We start from the raw sequence: 22,046 nt of genomic DNA, 5'->3' as shown, positions 1-22,046 counted from the left end.
GGCATTTTTTTTCTGAACTGAAACAATTTGGCAAAAACGACACAAATTTCCTTCCACCATATTTTCTTTTGTTTGAATTTGACAGTGAAAAAGGTTGATTGAAAAATATTACCTATTGTGATATATCTACTTTGTCTATGCTGCCCCAAAATCACATCCAGCTATTTGCTACTCTGCACATTTTCCTCAAACTTAATGGACACTATCCTCTATTTTATACTCAGTTATTTTGATTATTTCCTGCCATATACTAGCTTCTTTTTCTGTAATCTGACTGTCATACTTTCCCAATAAATATCTCTAAGTTCCTTAGGGCTTTTTTGCATTGTTTTACCCATTCCTTGATAATTAATTATAGTAAAATAAGATCTGTCACACATCCCTAGTGAACCTCGTTAGAAACCCCCTCCAAATTTGTAATATTGCTGCATATCATCAGTAAAGCAGTACTTTTGCCACAGCTGTCATGGGAACCATAAATTAGATCATTTACATATGGTATTATATATCTTCATGCTTAAAAATTCCAAAAACATACAGGTTAATGTGGCGGGGTGTGTGTGGAGGTGTGATGATAAACATTAGAATAATTCAGGGCATAGCCGAGTTAGTCTATACAGGATAAACTTCATCTGAAGAAGTGGGCTGTGCCCACGAAAGCTCATGATACCATCTACATGTTTTGTTAGTCTATAAAGTACTACTAGACCAGTTGTTGTATTAGAATAATTGTCAGTCAGAACCTTGAGACCTGTCCTTCCACCCCCCAAAAAAGAAACATTCTAATGAATAGTATCAGAGGGGTAGCCGTGTTAGTCTGGATCTGCAAAAGCGACGAGGAGTCCTGTGGCACCTTATAGACTAACTGAAGTGTAGGAGCATAAGCTTTCGTGGGCAAAGACCCACTTCGTCAGATGCATGAATCCCAAGACTAATAAGGCCTGACCCAAACACACTGAAATCAGTATGTTTCCTCTCCAATAGGTTAGAAACAATCATATGATAATATACAGGACCAGACTAGTGAACGCTTGGTGAGAATGCCAATTGTAAGGTCTCTGAGGCAAGAATGTATCCATTTTTATGATTACACATCATTAGCCTCCTCTTCTCTTTGTACCACAGTTGGACTAACTGATCCTTGACAAATCTTGCATTGGCCTTTTGACAGTATAGAAAGCCAACCCAAACTGAGTTTTTGTCTGCTTTGCATGGTTGCAACCATGATCCCTGAGGGAAGGTCAAAGACACATCCCAGCATAGGACTTCAGTGAATTTGCCCTACTGTAAAACACATGGGAGATTCTTTTATGGATGCAGTAGTCAGGATTTATTGGTGTGACATCCTGACAGGTCTCCTGCTTCTTCAGTGTCAATAACCATTCAGCTGTGTGCGTTCTTGCATTTGCTCCCCATTTATTGTGTAGACCATGCACAATTAGTCAACACAGCAGAGTCCAAAAGAGCCCACAAAGACCACAGAATCAGATAATGATATAAGGCACCAGGCCAGGTTTACAGTAGATGAAGCATGGGCCTAAATTCCCCGGACCAAAGGGTCTAGAGTTAGGCTAACACGTGTATGCCTGTTACAATGGACCAACTTGGTCTGTGCCATGGAATTGGACACTGTCCCCTAGGCCATACAAAGAGACTCTTTGGGGGTATACTTTTATACACAAGTACAAACACGTTACAAATCACTCCTGATGTAGCAGGTTGCCACCTCCTGTTGCTTAGTTACCACCTCTTACCTCCTACAAGAGGGTTTCAATTAAAATCTGTCGTGCTGGTTATTTAGACATGGGCCTGAACCTAGGTCAGTATAACCTGTTATTTATGAAGAGGAGGTTGGTACCAAGATGTTTCTTTACAAGGCGCTTAGTTACAGCCCCTCTGGAATGTTTTTTTCCTGTATCTAGCATCAGTTAGTGTTTTATACCCTTTACCCTGTTTATACTAAATCTTATTAGCACTGCTTGCTTCCTGCTCACAGATTAACTTTGCTTTATCTGAGCAAAGTCTTACTCAGGGAACGAGCCGTTCATTCCTCACTCATGTTGGACAAATCCATACCTGCACTGAAGTGCATGGTTATGGTGTGGAAAGAATCCTTTTGACCTCATCCTGAGCATTGAATTCCATGGACGCTTTTCCATTCACTTCAATGGATGACAGATCAAGGCCTTATGCATAACTCCGATTGGCTTCAGTGAGCACAAAGCAGGAAAATATCTTCTATGACATGCATTTGGAACAACATCCAAAGTCCACTGAAGTCAGAGAGTTTTCCAATTAACTTCAATGGTCTTTGGATCACACCCTGAGCTAGAATTATTACATGCATTTAAAACCGATTTGTGATTAAAACTATGTAGCTAGATGTCCCGTTGGACAAAAATTAGAAGGCAAAACAAAGTGCTATATATTGTAATAGTCTTTAGTTTGATTAATGCCACATGGGCAGTTTCTTTGTACAGTATTTGAATGGCTGGTACTCATTGTCCATAATATTTTTAATAACATTCTGAACCATATTTTACTTTGATGTTTCTATGTTGTATAAAAACAGTTTAAATGATTCACTGGCACATTTTTATGTTAAATATTTTAACAAGTGTGATTGGCTTGGACATCAGGGGGTCAGCCAGACATAATGGAGTTCTGCTAGCAAGCATCATAAAAAAAAGACCACCACGGAAAGCTAAAATTCACAATAATTCAATTATTAAAATACTAAAAACAAACTGACATGTTACATTTGACTAAAATGGTGCTAAATTTCCAGTTAAGGATGAAATGCTATCCTTAACGCCCATAACTGTACAGCACTTAGGAACTAGAAAACATGTCATGGAAATGTATTATGGTGCCTTGAGGGTGACTCTGTTTGTATTACATGCTGTCTCACGAGGAATTATGGCTCCAAGCTATGGCTTACAAAGCAACACTGAACAGCTTTCCCCTGGACAGCCTGACCTTTTCATTACTGGTATAATTGATTGTGTTATTAGTATCATTTGTACAAATAATGGTGATTTACTGGTGCATTTTGGAACTTAAATCCTTACTAAGTCCAGAGTAGTCCCTTAGGCCCTGCAGTTGAGGAACTACGGGAGTGTGGGAAGAGAAATGCTTCCATCCAACTCATGCAGATTTTTTTAACACATGAAGTAGGAGGATGCTGAAAAGAGTTTGTGTTTGGTTTGGCTGTGCTTGCACCTCAACTCTGCAGAGTTCACCATCTGTCGGCTGAAAGTTTGTTTTGTTCTAATGGGAGGTAGTTTATTTGGCACTTTTAAAATATGTACAGCAGGGACCACTCCTGCACTGGTCTGGAAGGGAAATGGACTGGATGACTTAATAGTATTAGTAATACTATAATTTACCAGGTGCCTCACCAAAGGCTCTTAAGTAAAGTAAGTTGTCATGGGCTAAGAGGAAGGTCTTCTCATGGATTGCTAACTGATTAAAAGACAGGAAATAAAGGGTAGAAATAAATGGCCAGTTTTCAGAATGGAGAGAGGTAACTAGAGGGGTCCCCCAAGGGTCCGTACTGGGACCAATCCAATTTAACCTATTTATAAATGATCTGGAGAAAGGGGTAAACATTGAGGCTGTGTCTACATTGGCAGCCTTTTCCGGAAAAGGGATGCTAATGAGACCAGTCAGAATTGCAAATGCCGCGGGGGATTTAAATATCCCCCGCAGCATTTGCATGAACATGGCTGCCGCTTTTTTCCAGCTCGGGGTTTTGCCGGAGAAAAGTGCCAGTCTAGACGGGATCTTGCGGAAAATAAGCCCTTTTCTGGAAGATCCCTTATTCCTACTAGAAGATCCCTTATTCCCTACTGGAATAAGGGATCTTCTGGAAAAGGGTTTATTTTCTGCAAGATCCCGTCTAGACTGGCGCTTTTCTCCAGCAAAACCCCGAGCCGGAAAAAAGCGGCAGCCATGTTCATGCAAATACTGCGGGGATATTTAAATCCCCCGCAGCATTTGCAATTCCAACTGGTCTCATTAGCATCCCTTTTCCAGAAAAGGGTGGCAATGTAGACACAGCCTGAGGCAGCAAAATTTGCAGATGATACTTAACTGCTCAAGATACTTAAGAACAAAGTAGACTGCAAAGAGCTACGAAAGGATCTCACCAAATTAAGTGATTGGTCAACAACATGGCAAATGAAATTTATTCAAGTTGATAAATGTAAAGTAATGCACGTTGGAAAAATAATCCCAACTATACATACAACATGAGGGGAACAAATTTAGCTATTACCACTCAAGTGAGAAATCTTCAAGTCATTGTGAATAGTTCTTTGAAAACATCCACTCAATGTGCAGCAACAGTGAAAAATGTTAGGAATCATTAAAAAAGGGATAGAGAATAAAACAGAGGATATCTTATTGCCTATTTATAAAGCCATGGTATGCCACATCTTGAATACTGTATACAGATGTGGTCACCTCATCTCAAAAAAGATATATTGGCATTGGAAAAGTTTCAGAAAAGGGCAACAAAAATGATTAGGGGTTTGGGATGGGTGCCATATCAAGAGATATTAAAAAGACAGGGACTTTGCAGCTTAGAAAAGAGGAGACTAATGGGGCATATGATAGAGGTCTATAAAACCATGACAGGTATGGAGAAAGCGAATGAGGAAAAGTTATTTACTTGTTCCCATAACAAAAGAGTAGGGGGTCACCAAATGAAATTAGTAGGTAGCAGGTTTAAAACAAACAAAACAAGGTGCACAATCAACCTGTGGATCCTTGCAAGAGGATGTTGTGAACATCAGGACTTGAACAGGGTTCAAAAAAGAACTGGATAAATTTGTGGAGGTTAGGTCCATCAATATTTTTTAGCCAGAAAGGATGGGAATGGTATCCCCAGCCTCTGTTTTTCAGGGGCTGGAAATAGATGACTAAGGGTGATCATTTGATGATTTCTTGTTTCTGATCACTCTGGGTATGTCTAGACTGCATCCCTCTCTTGCAAGAGGGATGTAAATTAGACATACCGACATTGCAAATGAAGCAGGGATTTAAATATCCCGTGCTTAATTTGAATAAAAATGGCCACTTTGTTTTGACGACTCAGTACTTTGTCGGCAGAAAGCGGCTGTCAAGACGGAGATTGGGCAACAAAGAAAGCCTTTGTCGACCGATCCTGTAAACCTCCTTGCAGGAGGCATAAGGGATCTGTCGAATACAAGCTTACTTTCTAGACAGACCCCCCTCTAGACTGCCGCTTTTTGCCGACAAAGTGCTGAGTTGGCGAAACGTGACGGACATTTGTATGCAAATTAGGCACAGGATATTTAAATCCCTGCCTCATTTGCAAGGTTGACCTGCCTAATCTACATCCCTATCTGCAGTCTAGATATACCCTCTCTGAGGGTATGTCTACACTACCCAGCTAGTTCGAACTAGCGGGGTAATGTAGGCATACCGCAATTGCAAATGAAGCCCGGGATTTGAATTTCCCGGGCTTCATTTGCATAAGCCGGGCGCCGCCATTTTTAAATCCCGGCTGGTTCGAACCCCGTGCCGCGCGGCTACACGGGGCACGAACTAGGTAGTTCGAACTAGGCTTCCTAGTTCGAACTACCGTTACTCCTTCCATGAGGAGTAACGGTAGTTCGAACTTGGAAGCCTAGTTCGAACTACCTAGTTCGTGCCCCGTGTAGCCGCGCGGCACGGGGTTCGAACCAGCCGGGATTTAAAAATGGCGGCGCTCGGCTTATGCAAATGAAGCCCGGGAAATACAAATCCCGGGCTTCATTTGCAATTGCGGTATGCCTACATTACCCTCCTATTTCGAAATAGGAGGGTAGTGTAGACATACCCTGACTGAGCTTTTCCAGAGCTGAGGTGATTTCAGTGTCTGCTGTAGGCTGTGGCCTCAACTCTGAGCCAATGCTTGAGGACACCAGAGGATCTGTCTCAGCAGGACAAGATGTAAGGAATCCTAAAAGGCAGGTAGGCGGGGTCAGTAGTACTTCAGCCCATCAAGTGATAGTCTCAAGGGAGTATCTGTGACTGAAAGTGCCACAGCAGCATTAACATGAGTTTTCAGGCAAAAGTATAATGAGGGTGCCTTCAGACCATCACTGTGCACTATTCTGACATCTTTCCTGTTCTGACACTGAATTCAGGGACATTAGCTTCTACATGATGGATCAGACAGATCCAGGAAAAGAAGAGAGAGGCCTCAGGGTGCAGAGACGAGGAGTCACATGGCCCAAAGACTGGGAGGCTCACAGACAATACCATCAAAAGGAAGACACATAGAATACCGTGGGAGACAGAATGATCCATCCGCTGACTTGACTTGACATCCCAGGAGAGTCAGATTCACCTGCAAGGTCACTGGAGGATTACAAAATCCAAAAGAACTCCAAGGCTGTGTCTAGACTGGCCAGTTTTTCCAGAAAATCAGCCGCTTTTCTGGAAAAACTTGCCAGCTGTCTACACTGGCCGCTTGAATTTCCGCAAAAGCACTGACGATCTCATGTAAGATTGTCAGTGTTCTTGTGGAAATACTATGCCGCTCCCGTTCGGGCAAAATTCCTTTCGCGCAAAACTTTTGCGCAAAAGGGCCAGTGTAGACAGCCCAGATTGTTTTTCCGCAAAAAAGCCCCAATCGCGAAAATGGTGATCAGGGCTTTTTTGCAGAAAAGCGAATCTAGATTAAAAAGTGCTTTTGCGGACAAGAGTCTGTGCCAATCTAGACGCTCTGTTCCAAAAATGCTTTTAACGGAAAAGTTTTCCCTTAAAAACATTTCCGGAAAATCATGCCAGTCTAGACGTAGCCCAAGAGTTCTATTATGTTAGATCATCAGAGCATCTGGCACGGGCCACTGTCAGGATATATCTAGACAGTGGGGCTATTTTGGGATACCAGAGGTATCCCGAAATATCTAGCCAGCGTCTTTTAAAGGCATCTGTTATTTCAAAATATTTTTTTGAAATAACGGGCACGCTATTTTGGCATCCCTGTAACCCTCATTCCATGACCGTTAAGGGACGTGTCTTAATAGCACATCATTTCAAAATTTGGGGCTGCATAGACACGCCAGATTTTGAAATAAGCTATTTTGAAATAAGATATTCAATTTGTGTAGCACAAATTGCATATCTTATTTTGAGTTTAGGATGCTGTGTAGACGCACCCTCAGAAGACAGGATACTGGCCTAGATGGACAAGGTACTGACCCAGTATGGCCACTCTTATGTTCTTACATTCCTATTTGCATTGTAGTAGAAACCAGAGGTCCTGATCAGGGTCAAGGCCCCACTGTGCTGCATGATGTATACACATATCCTTGCCTAAAGACCTTGTCATAAGTAATAGGTCATTTCCATCTCCGCTTTCTATGAAATAATGGGACTAACAAAATAAACATGATAGCAGTTCTCAGGTACCAAAGAGGGTGTTATAAAGAGGAGGGAGAAAAATTGTTCTCTTTGACTTCTGATGATAGGACAAGAAGCAATGGGCTTAAATTGCGGCATGGGAGGATATTAGGAAAAACTTCCTAACTGACAGGATGGTTAAACAGTAGAATAAATTGACTACAGAGGTTGTGGAATCTCCATCACTGGAGATATTTAAGAGCAGTTTAGACGGACATTTATCATGGATAATATAGCCCATTCTTGGTACTGCCATGGGGGCCAGAGACTGGACTTGATGACCTCTCCAGGTCCCTTCCAGTTCTAGTGTTCTATGATTCTGTAATAAAGGAGGAACACAGAGAATGAGAAAGCATGAATCTATTGGATCCTTCTGTTCAGGGTCACTAACATTTGTGATAACACCACATGCTCTATGTCCCTCTGGAATCCCCAAGAACTAGTCTCTGAATTGCAAGGACACTTACATGCCTCCGATGACAGCCACTGAGCCAAATTCTATGCATACACATAGGTTACGTCTAGACTGCAAGCCTCTTTTGAAAGAGGCTTTTTTGAAAGATACTATCAAAAAATCCTCTTTCAAAAAAGAGCATCTAGACTACAACTGGTACTTTCGAAAAAGCAAGCTGCTTTTTCGAAAGAGAGCACCTAGGCAGTCTGGATGCTATTTTTTGAAAAAGTACAGTTTGCATTACATAGTGCCTTTTTTTGAAAGAGCACTTTCGAAAAAAGTCATTATTCCTTGTAAAACGAGATTTTCCGCAGTCAAAAAAACTCATGCGTTCTTTCGATTTACTTTCAAAAGAATGCGGCAGCAGTCTAGATGGAGGGGAAGTTTTTTTGAAAAAAGGCCACTTTTTTCAAAAAAAACCAGGGCTACGTCTACACTGGCCCCTTTTCCGGAAGGGACATGTTAATTTCAGCTATCGTAATAGGGAAATCCGCGGGGGATTTAAATATCCCCCGCGGCATTTAAATAAAAATGTCCGCCGCTTTTTTCCGGCTTTTAGAAAAGCCGGAAAAGAGCGTCTACACTGGCCCCGATCCCCCGCGGATTTCCCTATTACGAAAGCTGAAATTAACATGCCCCTTCCGGAAAAGGGGTCAGTGTAGACGTAGCCCAGTAGTCTAGACACACCTATAATGGGCAAGAGAGTTAAGACTCCAAACAGCATGGGAGGAGAAAGAGGCCAAGAGATTTGCGTAACATCTCTCCTCTATTACAGATGAGATTAGAACTCAGATCTTTGGATGCCACTATAGGGCTCTAGCTTTTACACAACATTGTGTGTGGCTCTTCACCACTGCAACTCCAGCTCTCACTGCCAGCTCCTGGAGAAAAACCAGTCCTGCCACGTTGAATGAACAACTTCATTTCTCCCCAGAGAATTAGCCCATCATCGCTTTGATGCTTTCGTGCTTGAATCTCCCACACAGCCGCACCAGCTTAGTGTTTAATTTTGTTTCATTAGAAGATAATTATTTTTTAATTATATTTCATTATTTCTCTTAATATTTTCAATCCTGGCACTGATAGAAGCTTAGCAAAATTCAATCCCTTTTTCATTAGATAGCGTGGGTTGGCATTCACTTCACATCTGCATTAGAGATCATCACTGCTTCATGTGCAGTGATAATGCCTTGGAAAGGTTCTCTCATCACTACCCAGCACGTGTTTAGAGTCAGCTCATGCTGAAATCAGCTGAACCACAAGTCGCCTACCAAGACAATGGATGTTTATTCTCATTTAAGCACAATATTCCTTCCTTTGGCACATCTTCCAGAATTGCCTTGATAAGGATTGATAAAAGAGGGCACGATTTGGTCCACTAAAACCATGTCTACACTTACTAGGGATCAATGCTAGTGTGATCGAGGCAGTAGGAGTTAATGTTGGGGTCCTAGACCTGCTATATCAACTGCAGAGAGTTTTCCGGTCTACTCTGGTATTCCACTGGAACCAGGGAGAAAGATAAACCAATGGAGGAGTGTCTCCCATTGTTGCAGCATGGTGTAGGTCGGGGGTGGGCAATAAAAAAGTGGCAGCCCACCATGGTTAGTTCCTGGTGGGCCGTTGCTGATATGTTTAACTGCGCTTTTGCTGGTATCGGACGATCACAGCTCTCATTGGCCACAAATCTCCATTCGTGACCAAGGAGAGTGGCAGGAAGCATCACGGACTGGGACACTGCCTCCTGTCACTCACATTGGCTGCGAAGGGCAATTCATGGCCAACCAAGCTGCAATCCTCTGATACCTGCAAAAGCACAGGTAAAAATAGTGGTAGGGGCCGCGGGGATCCGGTCCGCGGGCTTGAATTTGCTCACCCCTTGTGTGGACATTCCAGTAATCTAGGATTATATAGGTAATTAGGGTGATTTGCCACAGTAATGTAGACAAGGCCTGAGCATAGCTACAATTTGGACAGTGTAAAGTACTAGAATTAATTTGAGATTGTTCTGCTCCATATTCTACAGGCAAAATAAGGAACTTCCTTGTACCATTGTACAGACTGTTTAAGGACTTTGCAGAATTCTAATCCCTGTGTTTAGATCCCAAAGGGCCTACAGTAAAGTTGCCAACTTTCTAATCATATGAAACCAAACACATTTGCCCTACTACCCGTCCTGCCTGTTCCCTGAAGTCCTGCTCAACACTGCATCCCCTGCTCATTGTATCCCTGCTCCCCCCTCACTCACTCCTTCATTTTCGCCATGCAGGGTGTGCAGGGGGCGGAGAGCTCTGGGATGGGGTGTAGGCTCTGGGCCGGGGCCAGAAACAAAGGATTTGGGGTGCATGTTGTAGCTCCAGGTGGGAGCAGGGGATTCAAGTGTGGGAAGAGGTGAGGGCTCCATCTGGCCATGAGGGGTTTGGGTTACAGGAGGGGACTTTGATTTAGGGGGTGTGGCAAAAGGGTTCAGAATATAGAGGGGAGCTCTAGGTTGGGGCATGGTTGAAGCATTGGGGATACAGGCTCTGGGGGTGTGGGCTCTGCAGTTTGGCCAGAAATGGGGGTTTCAGGGTGTGGGAGGGGGGGCTTGAAGATGGGGAATGGAGTTGGAATGACAAAGGGAGGTGAGGGTTGAGGCTGGGGTTCTGACTCTGGGATGGGGCAGGGGATGAGGGGCTTGGATTGAAGGAGGGGGTTCTGAGATGAGGCAGACGGTTGAGGTGTAGGAAGAGGTGTAGAAGGGTGCTCAAGGCTGGGGTAGGGAGGGAAGGGATGGAGCCAGATCCCCACTTCCCCACAGCCTTAAAGTACCTAAAAGGATGTTACAAGGAGGATGGAGAAAAATTATTCTCCTTGACCTCTGATGATAGGACAAGAATCAATGGACCTAAATTGCAACAAGAGAGGATTAGGTTGGACATTAGGAAAAAAAATTCCTAACTGTCAGGGTGGTTAAACAGCAGCATAAATTGCCTAGGCAGGTTATAGAATCTCCATCATTGGAGATATTTAAGAGCAGGTTAGACAGACATCTATCAGGGATGGTCTAGATGGTGCCGTGAGGGCAGGGGACTGGATTTGATGACCTCGTGAGGTCCCTTCCAGTTCTAGTGTTCTATAACTTTATAACTCCCTTCCACGAGGAGTAACAGTAGTTCAAATTAGAGATCCTAATTCGAACTTCCTACTCCGTGCCACGTGTAGCCGCGGGCACGGTGTTTGGACTAAGGGACATTTAAAAATGGTGGCGCCCGGGAAGAAGCAAATGAAGCCCGAGATATTTAAATCCAGGGCTTCATTTGCAACTTTGAACGCCTACATTAGCCTCCCTAGTTTGAACTAAGGGGCTAGTGTAGACATACCCTCTGAGTGTGATGCATGCCTGAGACATGGCTGAGTAAAATATGGAGTAGCTCTGGAGTATCTCATTTACCCTTGGTGTCTTGCATTCCTATATCTAATGCACCATTACATGCTGTACAGCCTCTTCCCAACTTACAAACTGGTTACAATTCCGCGTTCGTAACTCAGGGTCCACCATTTACGACAGCTGTGAACAGTCGTAAGTCGACTGTTCACAACTCGGGGACAGCGTTGGATTATGAGACACAAATTCATCTTGGTTGGTGTTTAATGTTAAAAGGTACATTGGGGTATTGGTCCCAGGCAATCAGGACTTTGGTTTGATAAGGGAGTGTAGTTGGTCATTGGAAGAGTATGGTCACACCACACTATGAGACATTCGTCAGTGTAATAGGTTTGAACGAAGCTGGCTTTCTTCCCTTCCCTTGCAACAGAAGGCAAGCGGGAATGATATGCACACTGGGAACTGGAGCTTATTTTTAAAAGCTGTTGATTTCTATGTTGAGAACACCGGCTTGTGAACTCATCTGTGCTTATTAGCATAGGGACAGCCAAAGAGTTGAATCATTCTTGGAGCAAAGGAAAACAAAGAACAGCAAATACGCCTCCCTCCCACTGCCAAAATTCCTCCCCCATTTTCCCTCCCCTGCGTGCGCGCGCACACACACACACTCTCTCGCTCTCCCATGGAAAAACATCCATCGGTGCCCAAAATAACATCTCCGCAACACTGCGGTATTACTTATTTATTTATTAATTTATTTCGATTGCATGTTTTTCCGCAGCACTGTTTCCTCATTAACAGTGAAGCCGGGAGACAACTTACGTACAATCAGGAATATTAAATTCACAGTGTGCTATTGCCTGGAAGAAATTCTACATGGCGTCGACTCATTTGACAATGGTTAAACAATGAGTACTGTCCAATTTTGTTTGTAAGAATTACACACTAGAACAGTCACATCAAGAGAAGGCCTATAATTTGTATTGTGACCTTAGCGTTCAACTAAAAACTCATTTGGATCTCTTGGAGGGCACTGGTCCAAATTCAGGGTTTATTGCACCTGGAGCCTTAGAATTGAATCAAGCCTCCCAGAGTCAAGAGAAGTGTTTTCATATCTTCAGGTTATTCTGTAACTGCTATGGGAAGCTTGTAATCTTGCGCAACATTGATTGAGTTCAGAGGGAATCACAAAGATACCTACAGGCAGAAAGGAGCTCTTTAAACTGTAATGAACAGGGGGCATTGCACTAGGTCCTACTGGCCACACTGATATAAGCAAACTAACACAATCCCAAATGGCACTGACTGGCAGTCAGATAAATAAACTCAGTAGGTGGCCTTAGGAATGAATGGACAGGAAGGCACGAGATCCTTCAGAAAAGCTCTTAGCAGGTGCTTAATTTTAAGCATGTGCTTAAATGACAATGGGACTTAAGCATGTGCTTAACTGTTTTACCAAATGCAGAAGGAAGACGGAATCAGGGCCCAGTAGATGTGACCCCTCCAGGTCTGTTACATGGATAGGGCCATGTTTCCTTACTCTGCCTGCAGTGTACAGATGATACCTATTTGGTGGCCACATTAAGGACTCTCATCTCCATGACTGTCAATCTAGCACCTTTCACCAAAATATAACTGACGTTTACAGCACATCTGGAACTGATTTTCCCATAGCGTGTTTCCTTTTAAAACAACTGGCAGGCACTTTCTCTCACATTGACATGCATTTAGAAAACCCTTTGACGTCAATGGAGAGTTTCTATCCATGCTCGAGGGTAGGAGCAAGTTAGCATCAAAAGGCTATTTCTCTAATAGAGACCGTCAAAGCCTTGTATTGAGATAAATATAAGAAATTATAAAAAAATAATGGCAAGGCTTCCAAAATTACCTTAGATAATTCTGCTTCTATAATGCCCTACAACTTGGGTATAGGCTTCTTTCATATTAATTGGGTGTTCATAGACATAAATCCCCCCTCTCTTGCCCCACACCAAATCCAGGTTTGGAATATTCCTAATCTGAAAAATCAGCTAGTACAAATGAACTTTTCCTGCATGGATACTACTTGTTTCTAGGCAAAAGAAAATATCTGTGTTGTGTAACCTTTCCTTTTGAAGGTTATGTTCATTTGATCCTGATTGACAAGCTGTATTAACACCGTGTGAGTGTGTGGCATGATATTACATAATGCACTGAAACCTTCTTTCCAGTATATCCAGTGGCTTGTGCAGATTTATATATATGTGGTAGAGGGTAAAGAAATTCAGTGAATCTGAGAATCTGGATGTGTTTTTATGTGATTATCCTGCTGTACAGCACAATCAGTAAAGGTGAATTTAAAAAAAAATCATCTGAATAAATGCTGTTTTAAACTATATTCTTTTAATCAACTATATGCTTTTAATCAGGACCTTAGAGGCTTGATGAAAAAACTCTCTGACATCAATAGGTATCTCTTCAGTGGGTATTGGATCAGTTTCTAATGATTTGATTCTGAATCTCCTGTAGTCAGTGGTAAAACTCCCTTCAGCACTGAAGATTCATGGCCTCTGTACACATGTATTCTCCTGTAACATGTAGTCTGAAATGCCTACTTACTAGTTCAGCAAAGCGTTTGTGCACATGATTCAAGCATGTGCATGGGTGTTTTGTTGACTCTGGGCCTAGCAGTGACCAATTTTTTAAATTAAGTATTGCATCCCACACACATACATACTTATCTCTTTGCTGTTGGATGTCATTCCGATATCGACCCAGAAGATTATTTTCCCCATTTGGCAGCATATTTACTCAACTCTTCAGGCAGCGATGTTGTTTATTGGCAGTTACAGCTGTTTTCTGTTATGTTCTTATTGCACTATTCTGGCTTCTCTTGCATAATCCTTCCTATATACACACACAATTCATTACAAGACACTGCATGTTTTCATCTGTTTCAGATTAAGCTTTAGTGCAATGCCAGCCTTTGTTACATTGAAACCCTATTATGAAAGGTTCTTAGATAAATGTTACTCGGGATCAAATTCACCCTGCAGCATAACGGGGCTAAGACAGGCCCCAGAGAAGAAAAGTACAGCAGGAGAGTGGCTCTGCAGCATTTCCTTATCACTGCCCCCGCGGTGCATGGTAGAACTGGGCTTCATGTCTGCTTGAAATAGGCTGGCATGGAAAGGGAGGGGAAACTCAGTGGATGGCTAGGTGGCCACTGTGTTCAGAATTAGGCATTCCCCATGGCCAAAGCTGTCTGCTTTGACATTACAATGGGGTCATCATGACAAATGAGCGAATAATTGATTTTTCAGTTCAGCGGCCGAAACCAAAACCCGGGGAAAAAAATCATGTTGGATCAAAAAACATTTGAAATGAAATGGAAAAAAATTGTTTGTTTGTTTTCAGGAGGGGAGGGCTTGTTTTCCTTGTTGGTGTTTTTCACCCCCTCGGAGGATTTTGAGAAAGATACATTTCAAAACAAAAAGCGATTTTGAAATGGTCACAGGGAATCATCTGATTTTTTTTCCAAATACAGAAATGAACCCATTACATTCCAAATAAACTATTCATTGAATCCATACATAGTGTCAGCACCCTGAAAAATGTATTTTTCAATGAAGTTACTATTCATCAAATAAAATTCCCCCCTCCCAGTGCCCCCGAATCCATGAGAGAGGCTGGAGAAAAGGTTCTAAAAGGGGCAATCCAACACGCTGCCTCTAAGCCAGGAGTTAGATTCCTTTCCCTTGTATCTGCATGAACTCAGTCTACTCCAGCTGCAGACTTTTGTTTGTGTGAGGATGTAACCTTGGTGAAAATCCCACATGTGCACTGAATTTCCCTTGTGACTTTGGGGGGGGGGGGTGCAATGCTCTTTCCAAGCATTAAAGCAGATGCAGGCTAACATTTGCATTTGCAAGATGCTGGTTTAGGATAGGGCTCCTTGAAAGAGGCTTTTAATGTTCAGCTGTATTTTACTTACTGCTTTTTTTCTTTACCGAAAGACAAATGGCTAAATAGACATGAACTAACATTTCAAAACGTCGGTGCTTTCCTGTTGCTACTTGAAAACATCAGTACCAAATTCATCCTGCATCAAAACAATAATTAAAAAAATAAAAATAGAAGAAAACAAAAATCTTACTTTGACATTTCCATGGAAATTGAATGTGCTCCTTATTCAAACACAGATGACTGGTTTCATTACTGGATGCCAGAGGGGTCATGCATCTCTAAAATACCAGAAGATTCTGCATGTCAATCAATCCCAGTGCCAGCATTTCACCAACAAGAAACTTGCTTTTTGTAGAGGAAAAATGTTGCGTTAGGGCTTGAGGTAATGTCAAGTGAGCAATGAGCATGCCGGCCAGATGGTGAGGACATGCAATACTTATTAACTGTGTAAGCAATCAAGTCCATGCAACACTGTTCAAGGTACAGAAAAACATCCAGGGCCCAATTCCCCCAAGAATTTGGTTTCCATTTAGACATCTAAAAAGTGTCCAGAGTTTCAAAAGTCCTCAGCTCCTTTTGCTCTCAGATGCATAGCTACTCCTGATAGCATATGGATCAGAGCATCAGTCACTATACTAGGAGATAAGTGTCCTCAGATGTGTTGCAGATGTTCACTATTTTCTCTTGATCCCTGGTGCTTTCTTAGAAGTTCTTGTTTCTGGAGTCCTGTATAGTCATTTCTATACAAAGTTCCCAGCCTGCATGGTTATGGAGAAAACTTTAGGAACATGATTCCTAAAGGTTCAGGTGTCAGAAGACAAATTAAAAAAAACACATTTTTTTTAAATCTCACAATTTTAAGTCCATGTAGAGCTTTTGGGGGGCTTAACTCATTAGTTTTTAACCCCTGCGGTTGTCATTTTAGCTTCAGATGTATCCCCAGCTCTGCCCCTTGCCTGATGTGTGACCTTCGATAAATCACCTCTGTGTGAATTGTCTCTACCTGTAAAAACCCAGTTAATTATCCCTTCCTTTGTAGAGAATTTTGAGCTATAGATGAAAAATATTCTATAAAGTTATATGTTATTTTTACTTTGCCCAGACAAAATTCAACTTTGAAATCATACAACCTAGAGTGAGATCAAAAGACCTTGAAACACTTTTCTAAGTCACTACATCAGATAATTATAGTCTGTTGCAGCCTTCTGTGCATGGGGCAGGTTTTTTCAACACAGTGGCTAACGTGACTCATTACAGCTTGGTGATGTTGCAGTTTTAAAGTCCTCTTGAGGATGGCAACTCTGGGGGTATGTCTACACTAGAAAGTTAGTTCGAACTAACGGACGTTAGTTCGAACTAACTTTCCTATGCGCTACACTAGCGCTCCGTTAGTTCGAACTTAATTCGAACTAACGGAGCGCTTAGTTCGAACTAGGTAAACCTCATTTTACGAGGACTAACGCCTAGTTCGAACTAGCTAGTTCGAACTAAGGGCTGTGTAGCCCTTTAGTTCGAACTAGTGGGAGGCTAAGGCTTCCCAGGTTTCCCTGGTGGCCACTCTGGCCAACACCAGGGAAACTCTATTGCCCCCCTCCCGGCCCCGGAGCCCTTAAAGGGCCACGGGCTGGCTACTCACTTTGTGCCAGTTGCAAGGCTGCAAGCACCCGTGCCTGCACAGCCTGCACCTGCCACACAATGAGCCAGCCATCCGAGGGCTCCCAGCCCTCCACTGCTCCCCACGACCAGCCTGGCGGCTCCCAGGAGCCTGCCCGGGGGCGCAAAAGGCGGGCGCCCGCCTGGTCAAGTGCGGAGATCGTGGACCTCATCGAGGTTTGGGGGGAAGCCTCCAATGTCCACGATCTCCGCACTAGCCACCGGAATGCGGCCGTCTATGGACGCATGGCTGCCAGCCTGGCCGCCAGGGGCCACCAGCGCAGCCGGGAGCAGGTGCGCTGCAAGATTAAAGACTTGCGGCAGTCCTACTCCCGGGCCTGCCTGCCAGGGGCTGACCCGGAGGCCTGCCCCCACTTCCATGCCCTGGACCGCCTCCTGGGGGCTCATGCCGTCCCTGCCCCCCGGGACGTGATTGACCCCGGGGCAGAGGGACCGCTCCTGGACACCGAGGAGGAGCAAGAGGGCTCTGAGAGCCAGGAGCCTGCTGCCAGCCTTCCCAGGACCCGGGACCCCCGAGGCACCCCACAGAGCCGCTCGCCTGCATCATCAGAGGCCGGGGAGGCGTCCACCTGTGAGTACCCTCGTGTTCCCCTTATGTGTACGGGGGGCTGGGGCGAGAGGGAGCCCCGGGACCGTGCGCCTGGGCCTTGCCCACCACGGAGCAGCAGCTGGGGATCCTGCAGGGGCCCTGGCCTTGCAGAGGGGAGCTGGGTTTCACACACCTGGGCCCCTGGGGTAATTGACCGCTGGTCTTCTTGCACCACAGCTGCAGCACCGGGGACTGCAGGGCGCACCACACCGCCTGCAGCAGCCGCCCGCGCCCGGGCAAGCAGGACAGCCAGGAACCAGGAGGACTACCAGAGGCGGCATCTCCGGTTCCTGGACCGACAGCTCCGTCTCCAGGACCACTGGGTCCAGGAGGACCTCAGGCTGCGCCAGAGGAGTCTGGAGGCCCTGGAGGAGCAGGGCCGTGCCCTGCGAGGCCACCTCCAGAGCCTGCTAGACCGCTTTCCATTTCCTCCTCCCCCTGCTCCCCCTCTTGCTCCCCCTCTTGCTCCCCCTGCTCCCCCTCTTGCTCCCCCTGCTCCCCCTCTTGCTCCTCCTGCTCCCCCTCTTGCTCCTCCTGCTCCCCCTCTTGCTCCTCCTGCTCCTCCTGCTCCTCCTGCTTCCGCTCCTGCTTCCTCCACACCCCCTGTCCTCTCTGCCCCCCCCTCCACAACCATTCCCCACCGACGCCCCCGGACCCGCAGTGTGGCGAGACGGGAGAGGCACCCAGACTCCCACCCCTGAGCTTTCCTTTCCCTTCCTCCCTTCCCTCCCCTCCCCTTCCAGCTCCCTCGTCCCAGGTTTCCCCCTCCCTTCTCCCACCTTCATTCCTCCCTCCCCCACCCCAGTTCTGTGAAATAAACAGACGTTTTTGTTGGAAAACCAGGTGTCTTTATTTGACAGTAGGTAGGGAGGGGAAAGGGGAAGGGGGGGGTAGGGTGGAAGAAGGCCCCGGTGGGGCATGCAGGGAGAGGTCAGTCCTCCTCCTCCTCCACCTGGAAGCTCTCCCGCAGGGCTTCCCGGATCCGGATGGCCCCCCGCTGGGCTTCCCGGACGGCGGCGGTGCGGGGCTGACCGTAGTGTCCAGCCATGCGGTCAGCCTCAGCCATCCAGGCTGGCAAGAATGCCTCCCCCTTTCTCTCACACAAATTGTGGAGCACACAACATGCCGCCACCACGGGAGGGATGTTGTGCTCGGCCAGGTCCAGACGGGTGAGGAGGCATCGAAAGCGGGCTTTCAGTCGCCCGAAGGCCCCCTCCACCACGATGCGGGCCCTGCTCAGCCTGTTATTGAAGGCCTGGCGGGAGGGATTGAGGTGTCCCGTGTAGGGCTTCATGAGCCAGGGCTGCAGTGGGTAGGCGGCATCCCCCACCAGGCAGACGGGCATGTCCACGTCCCCGACCCTGATGTGGCGGTCGGGGAAGAAGGTCCCGTCCTGCAGCCGCTGGCACACGGAGGAGTTCCGGTACACCCGGGCGTCGTGTGCTTTGCCGGACCAGCCCACATTTATGTCCGTCAACTGTCCCCGGTGGTCACATACGGCCTGCAGGATGACGGAGAAGTACCCCTTGCGGTTCACGTACCGGGACGCCTGGTGTTCCGGGGCACGGATGGGGATGTGCGTCCCGTCGATGGCCCCCCCGCAGTTGGGGAAGCCGAGGGCGCCGAATCCCCGGATGACGGCATCCGGGTTGGCGAGGCGGACCACCCTGCGGAGCAGCACCCGGTTGATGGCCTTGACCACCTGCGGAGAGAGACACAGCAAAGCGTCAATCAGTGGGGCGCCCGGGTGGCTGGGAGCGTGCGTGCCCTGGCAGTGCCCCGCGCCCCACTCCCGGAAGCAACCCCCCTGGCGGCGTGTAGTACGGCCGGGACAGCCCGACCCCTCCGGTGCGGGGCGCTTTCGCCTCCTCCCGCCCCCCCCTTTGTCCCTGGGGCGGCCCATCCCCTCCTCGCAGCCCCCCTCCCCCCCGGCTCGGTGGCCGACGAGCGCCGTACCTGCATGAGCACTGCTCCGACAGTGGATCTCCCCACGCCGAACTGGTTCCCGACGGATCGGTAGCTGTCCGGCGTGGAGAGCTTCCAGAGGGCGATGGCCACCCGCTTCTGGAGGGGGATGGCGGGCCTCATGCGAGTGTCCCTTCTTTGCAGGGCAGGGGCGAGCCACTCGCAGAGCTCCAGGAAGGTGTCCCTCCTCATCCTAAAGTTCTGGGTCCACTGTCGGTCGTCCCAGCGCTCCAGGACGATGCGGTCCCACCAGTCGCTGCTGGTGTCCAGACGCCAGATGCGGCGGGGCACACCGGTGCCGGGGCGCCGCCGCGGCTCCTCCACGGCCCCCAGGGCGGCCAGGCGGAGAGGCAGGGGGCTGACGTTCCCCAGGTGGTGCCAGGCAGCCTCGAGCCATTGCTGGCAGGCTTGCAGCAGCAAGTCCAGAACGTGCACCAGAAGGTGCAGGGCGAGCCGTGGCTCCATGTTGCCACCTGCGGCGGTCCCCCCCGAAGGGAAGCACCGACACAGACGGGCACAGAGACCGACGCTTTGCTGTCCCTCGGCGAGGTTGGCAAGCAAGCAGGAAAAGCTGAGAACCGGCTGTCCAGGGGGGGTCCCTTTAAGCACGAGCCTCAGATAGCCTCAGACAGCAGCCACACAAAGCAACTGCTGACCTGATGCCCTGCCAGAACCGGTTTCAGCTGCCCTTAAATGCCCCCCTGCGTCCAATCAGTGTGGACGCGCTAGTTCGAACTAGCAAAACGCTAGTTCGAACTAGTTTTTAGTTCTAGATGCGCTAGTTCGAACTAGCTTAGTTCGAATTAACTAATTCGAACTAAGTTAGTTCGAACTAGCGCTGTAGTGTAGACGTACCCTGGGAGACTAGAATCTGCAATGACTCTGCTGACACAAACTCCCTCTGTTCCTTGAGGAATTGAGTTTTCATATGTTTATCCTGTACTAAGGTATTTGAGAGAGGGCTGGGTTTTTTTCAGGATTTTGAAGTGAATGTGAAGTGAAGTGAAGTGAATCACAATATACCTTAAACCTCTGGCTGTTCATTTCCAAAAAGAAGAGCATTGCTTTTGTTTAAGAGTGTGTGTGTGTGTAGTTTATCCTTTTATCTGAGCACTGCCAAATCATTCCAGTGATAGAGACGGGGATATAGGCTAGTAGTTAAAGGAAGAGTTCTGCCTAATGGTTAGAGTCCAGAAACTAGCCATGGATCAGTGCCAGAGGGTTTTAATCCAGAGTCAGAGCTAAGGATCAGTACTACAGAGTCAGGAGCTGAAAAGGAACTGGGACTGGAGTAGAACTGGAACAGGGACTAGAACAAGCAGGAGCACAGACTGGATTGGAAATTGGAATAAGGGCAGGTACTGTTGCAGGCATGGTATGTTGAACAGTCTGGGTATGTCTACACTACAAAGTTAATTCGAACTAATGGACGTTAGTTCGAATTAACGTTGATAGGCGCTACACTAGTGCTCCGCTAGTTCGAACTTAATTAGAACTAGAGGAGCGCTTAGTTCAAACTAGGTAAACCTCATTGTACGAGGACTAAGCCTAGTTCGAACTTACTAGTTCGAATTAAGGGCTGTGTAGCCCCTTAATTCGAACTAGTGGGAGTCTAGCCCTCCCCAGCTTTCCCTGGTGGCCACTCTGGCCAACACTAGGGAAACTCTATTGCCCCCCTCCTGGCCCCGGGCCCCTTAAAGGGGCACGGGCTGGCTACGGTGCCCGTGCCAGGTGCAAGCCTGCCAGCACCCAGCCAGTAGACCCTGAACATGGCACGGCTCGAGCCAGCCACCCGATGCCCCCCAGCCCTCGCCCTCTTCCCGGGACCAGGCTGGCGGCTCCCGGGAGCTTGCCCGGGACCGCAAGAGTCGGGCACCCGCCTGGTCCAGTGCGGACATCGTGGACCTTGTCCACGACCTCCGCACTAGGCACAGGAAAGTGGCCGGCTAGGGCAGGAGAGCTGCCAGCCTGGCCACCCAGGAGCAGGTGTGCATGAAAATCAAGGTGGTCCACTGAGACCCCCGACCCTGAGCCCTGAGCTTACAATGGCCGTACTGGGTCAGACCAAAGGTCCATCTAGCCCAGTAGCCTGTCTGCCGACAGCGGCCAGCCCTAGGGACCCTGGAGGGGATGGACCGAAGACAGTGACCAAACCATTTGTCTCGTGCCATCTCTCTCCAGCCTTCCACAAACTTTGGGCAGGGACACCACTCCTACCCCCTGGCTAATACCACTCCATGGACCCAACCTCCATCACTTTATCTCACTTCTCTTTAAACTCTGTTTTAGTTGTAGCCTTCACAGCCTCCTGCAGCAAGGAGTTCCACAGGTTGTCTCTTTGCTTTGTGAAGAACAACTTTCTGTTACTAGTTTGAAGCCTGCTACCATTCCTTTCCTTTGGTGTCCTCTAGTCCTTCTATTATGGGAACTAATGAAGAACTATTCTTTATGCACCCTCTCCACCCTACTCGTGCTTTTATAGACCTCTATCCTATCCCCCCTCAGTCTCCTCTTTTCTAAACTGAAAAGTCCCAGTCTCTTTAGCCTCTCTTCATATGGGACCTGTTCCTAACCTCTGATCATTGTAGTTGCCCTCCCCTCTCCCATCCTCTCTCTTCCCCTCTCCCACCTCC

At 46.9% G+C, this 22,046-nt stretch overlaps 1 protein-coding gene across 1 annotated transcript; it reads left to right on the top strand.

Moving 5' to 3' along the window:
• The first annotated feature begins 16,490 nt into the window (after positions 1-16,490).
• LOC149525537 (uncharacterized) lies at positions 16,491-18,288 on the top strand. Its single transcript, XM_089778237.1, has 2 exons — positions 16,491-17,430; positions 17,626-18,288. Exons 1-2 carry the CDS (start codon positions 16,881-16,883, stop codon positions 18,147-18,149), a joined length of 1,074 nt encoding a protein of 357 aa, XP_089634363.1. The 5' UTR covers positions 16,491-16,880; the 3' UTR covers positions 18,150-18,288.
• The last annotated feature ends 3,758 nt before the right edge of the window (positions 18,289-22,046 follow it).

This window comes from Pelodiscus sinensis, chromosome 1, assembly GCF_052426305.1.
Source record: "Pelodiscus sinensis isolate ZL-2025 chromosome 1, ASM5242630v1, whole genome shotgun sequence".
In the NCBI taxonomy this organism is placed as follows: Eukaryota; Metazoa; Chordata; order Testudines; family Trionychidae; genus Pelodiscus; species Pelodiscus sinensis.
This window is presented reverse-complemented; position numbering and strand designations above follow the sequence as displayed.

What these genes read in the sequence shown, in the direction of transcription:
- LOC149525537 (XM_089778237.1), top strand. Translation starts at nt 16,881, where the DNA reads ATGAGCCAGCCATCCGAGGGCTCCCAGCCCTCCACTGCTCCCCACGAC. An exon ending in GGCCGGGGAGGCGTCCACCT is followed by an intron (nt 17,431 to 17,625) that starts GTGAGTACCCTC and finishes CTTGCACCACAG; the next exon opens with CTGCAGCACCGGGGACTGCA.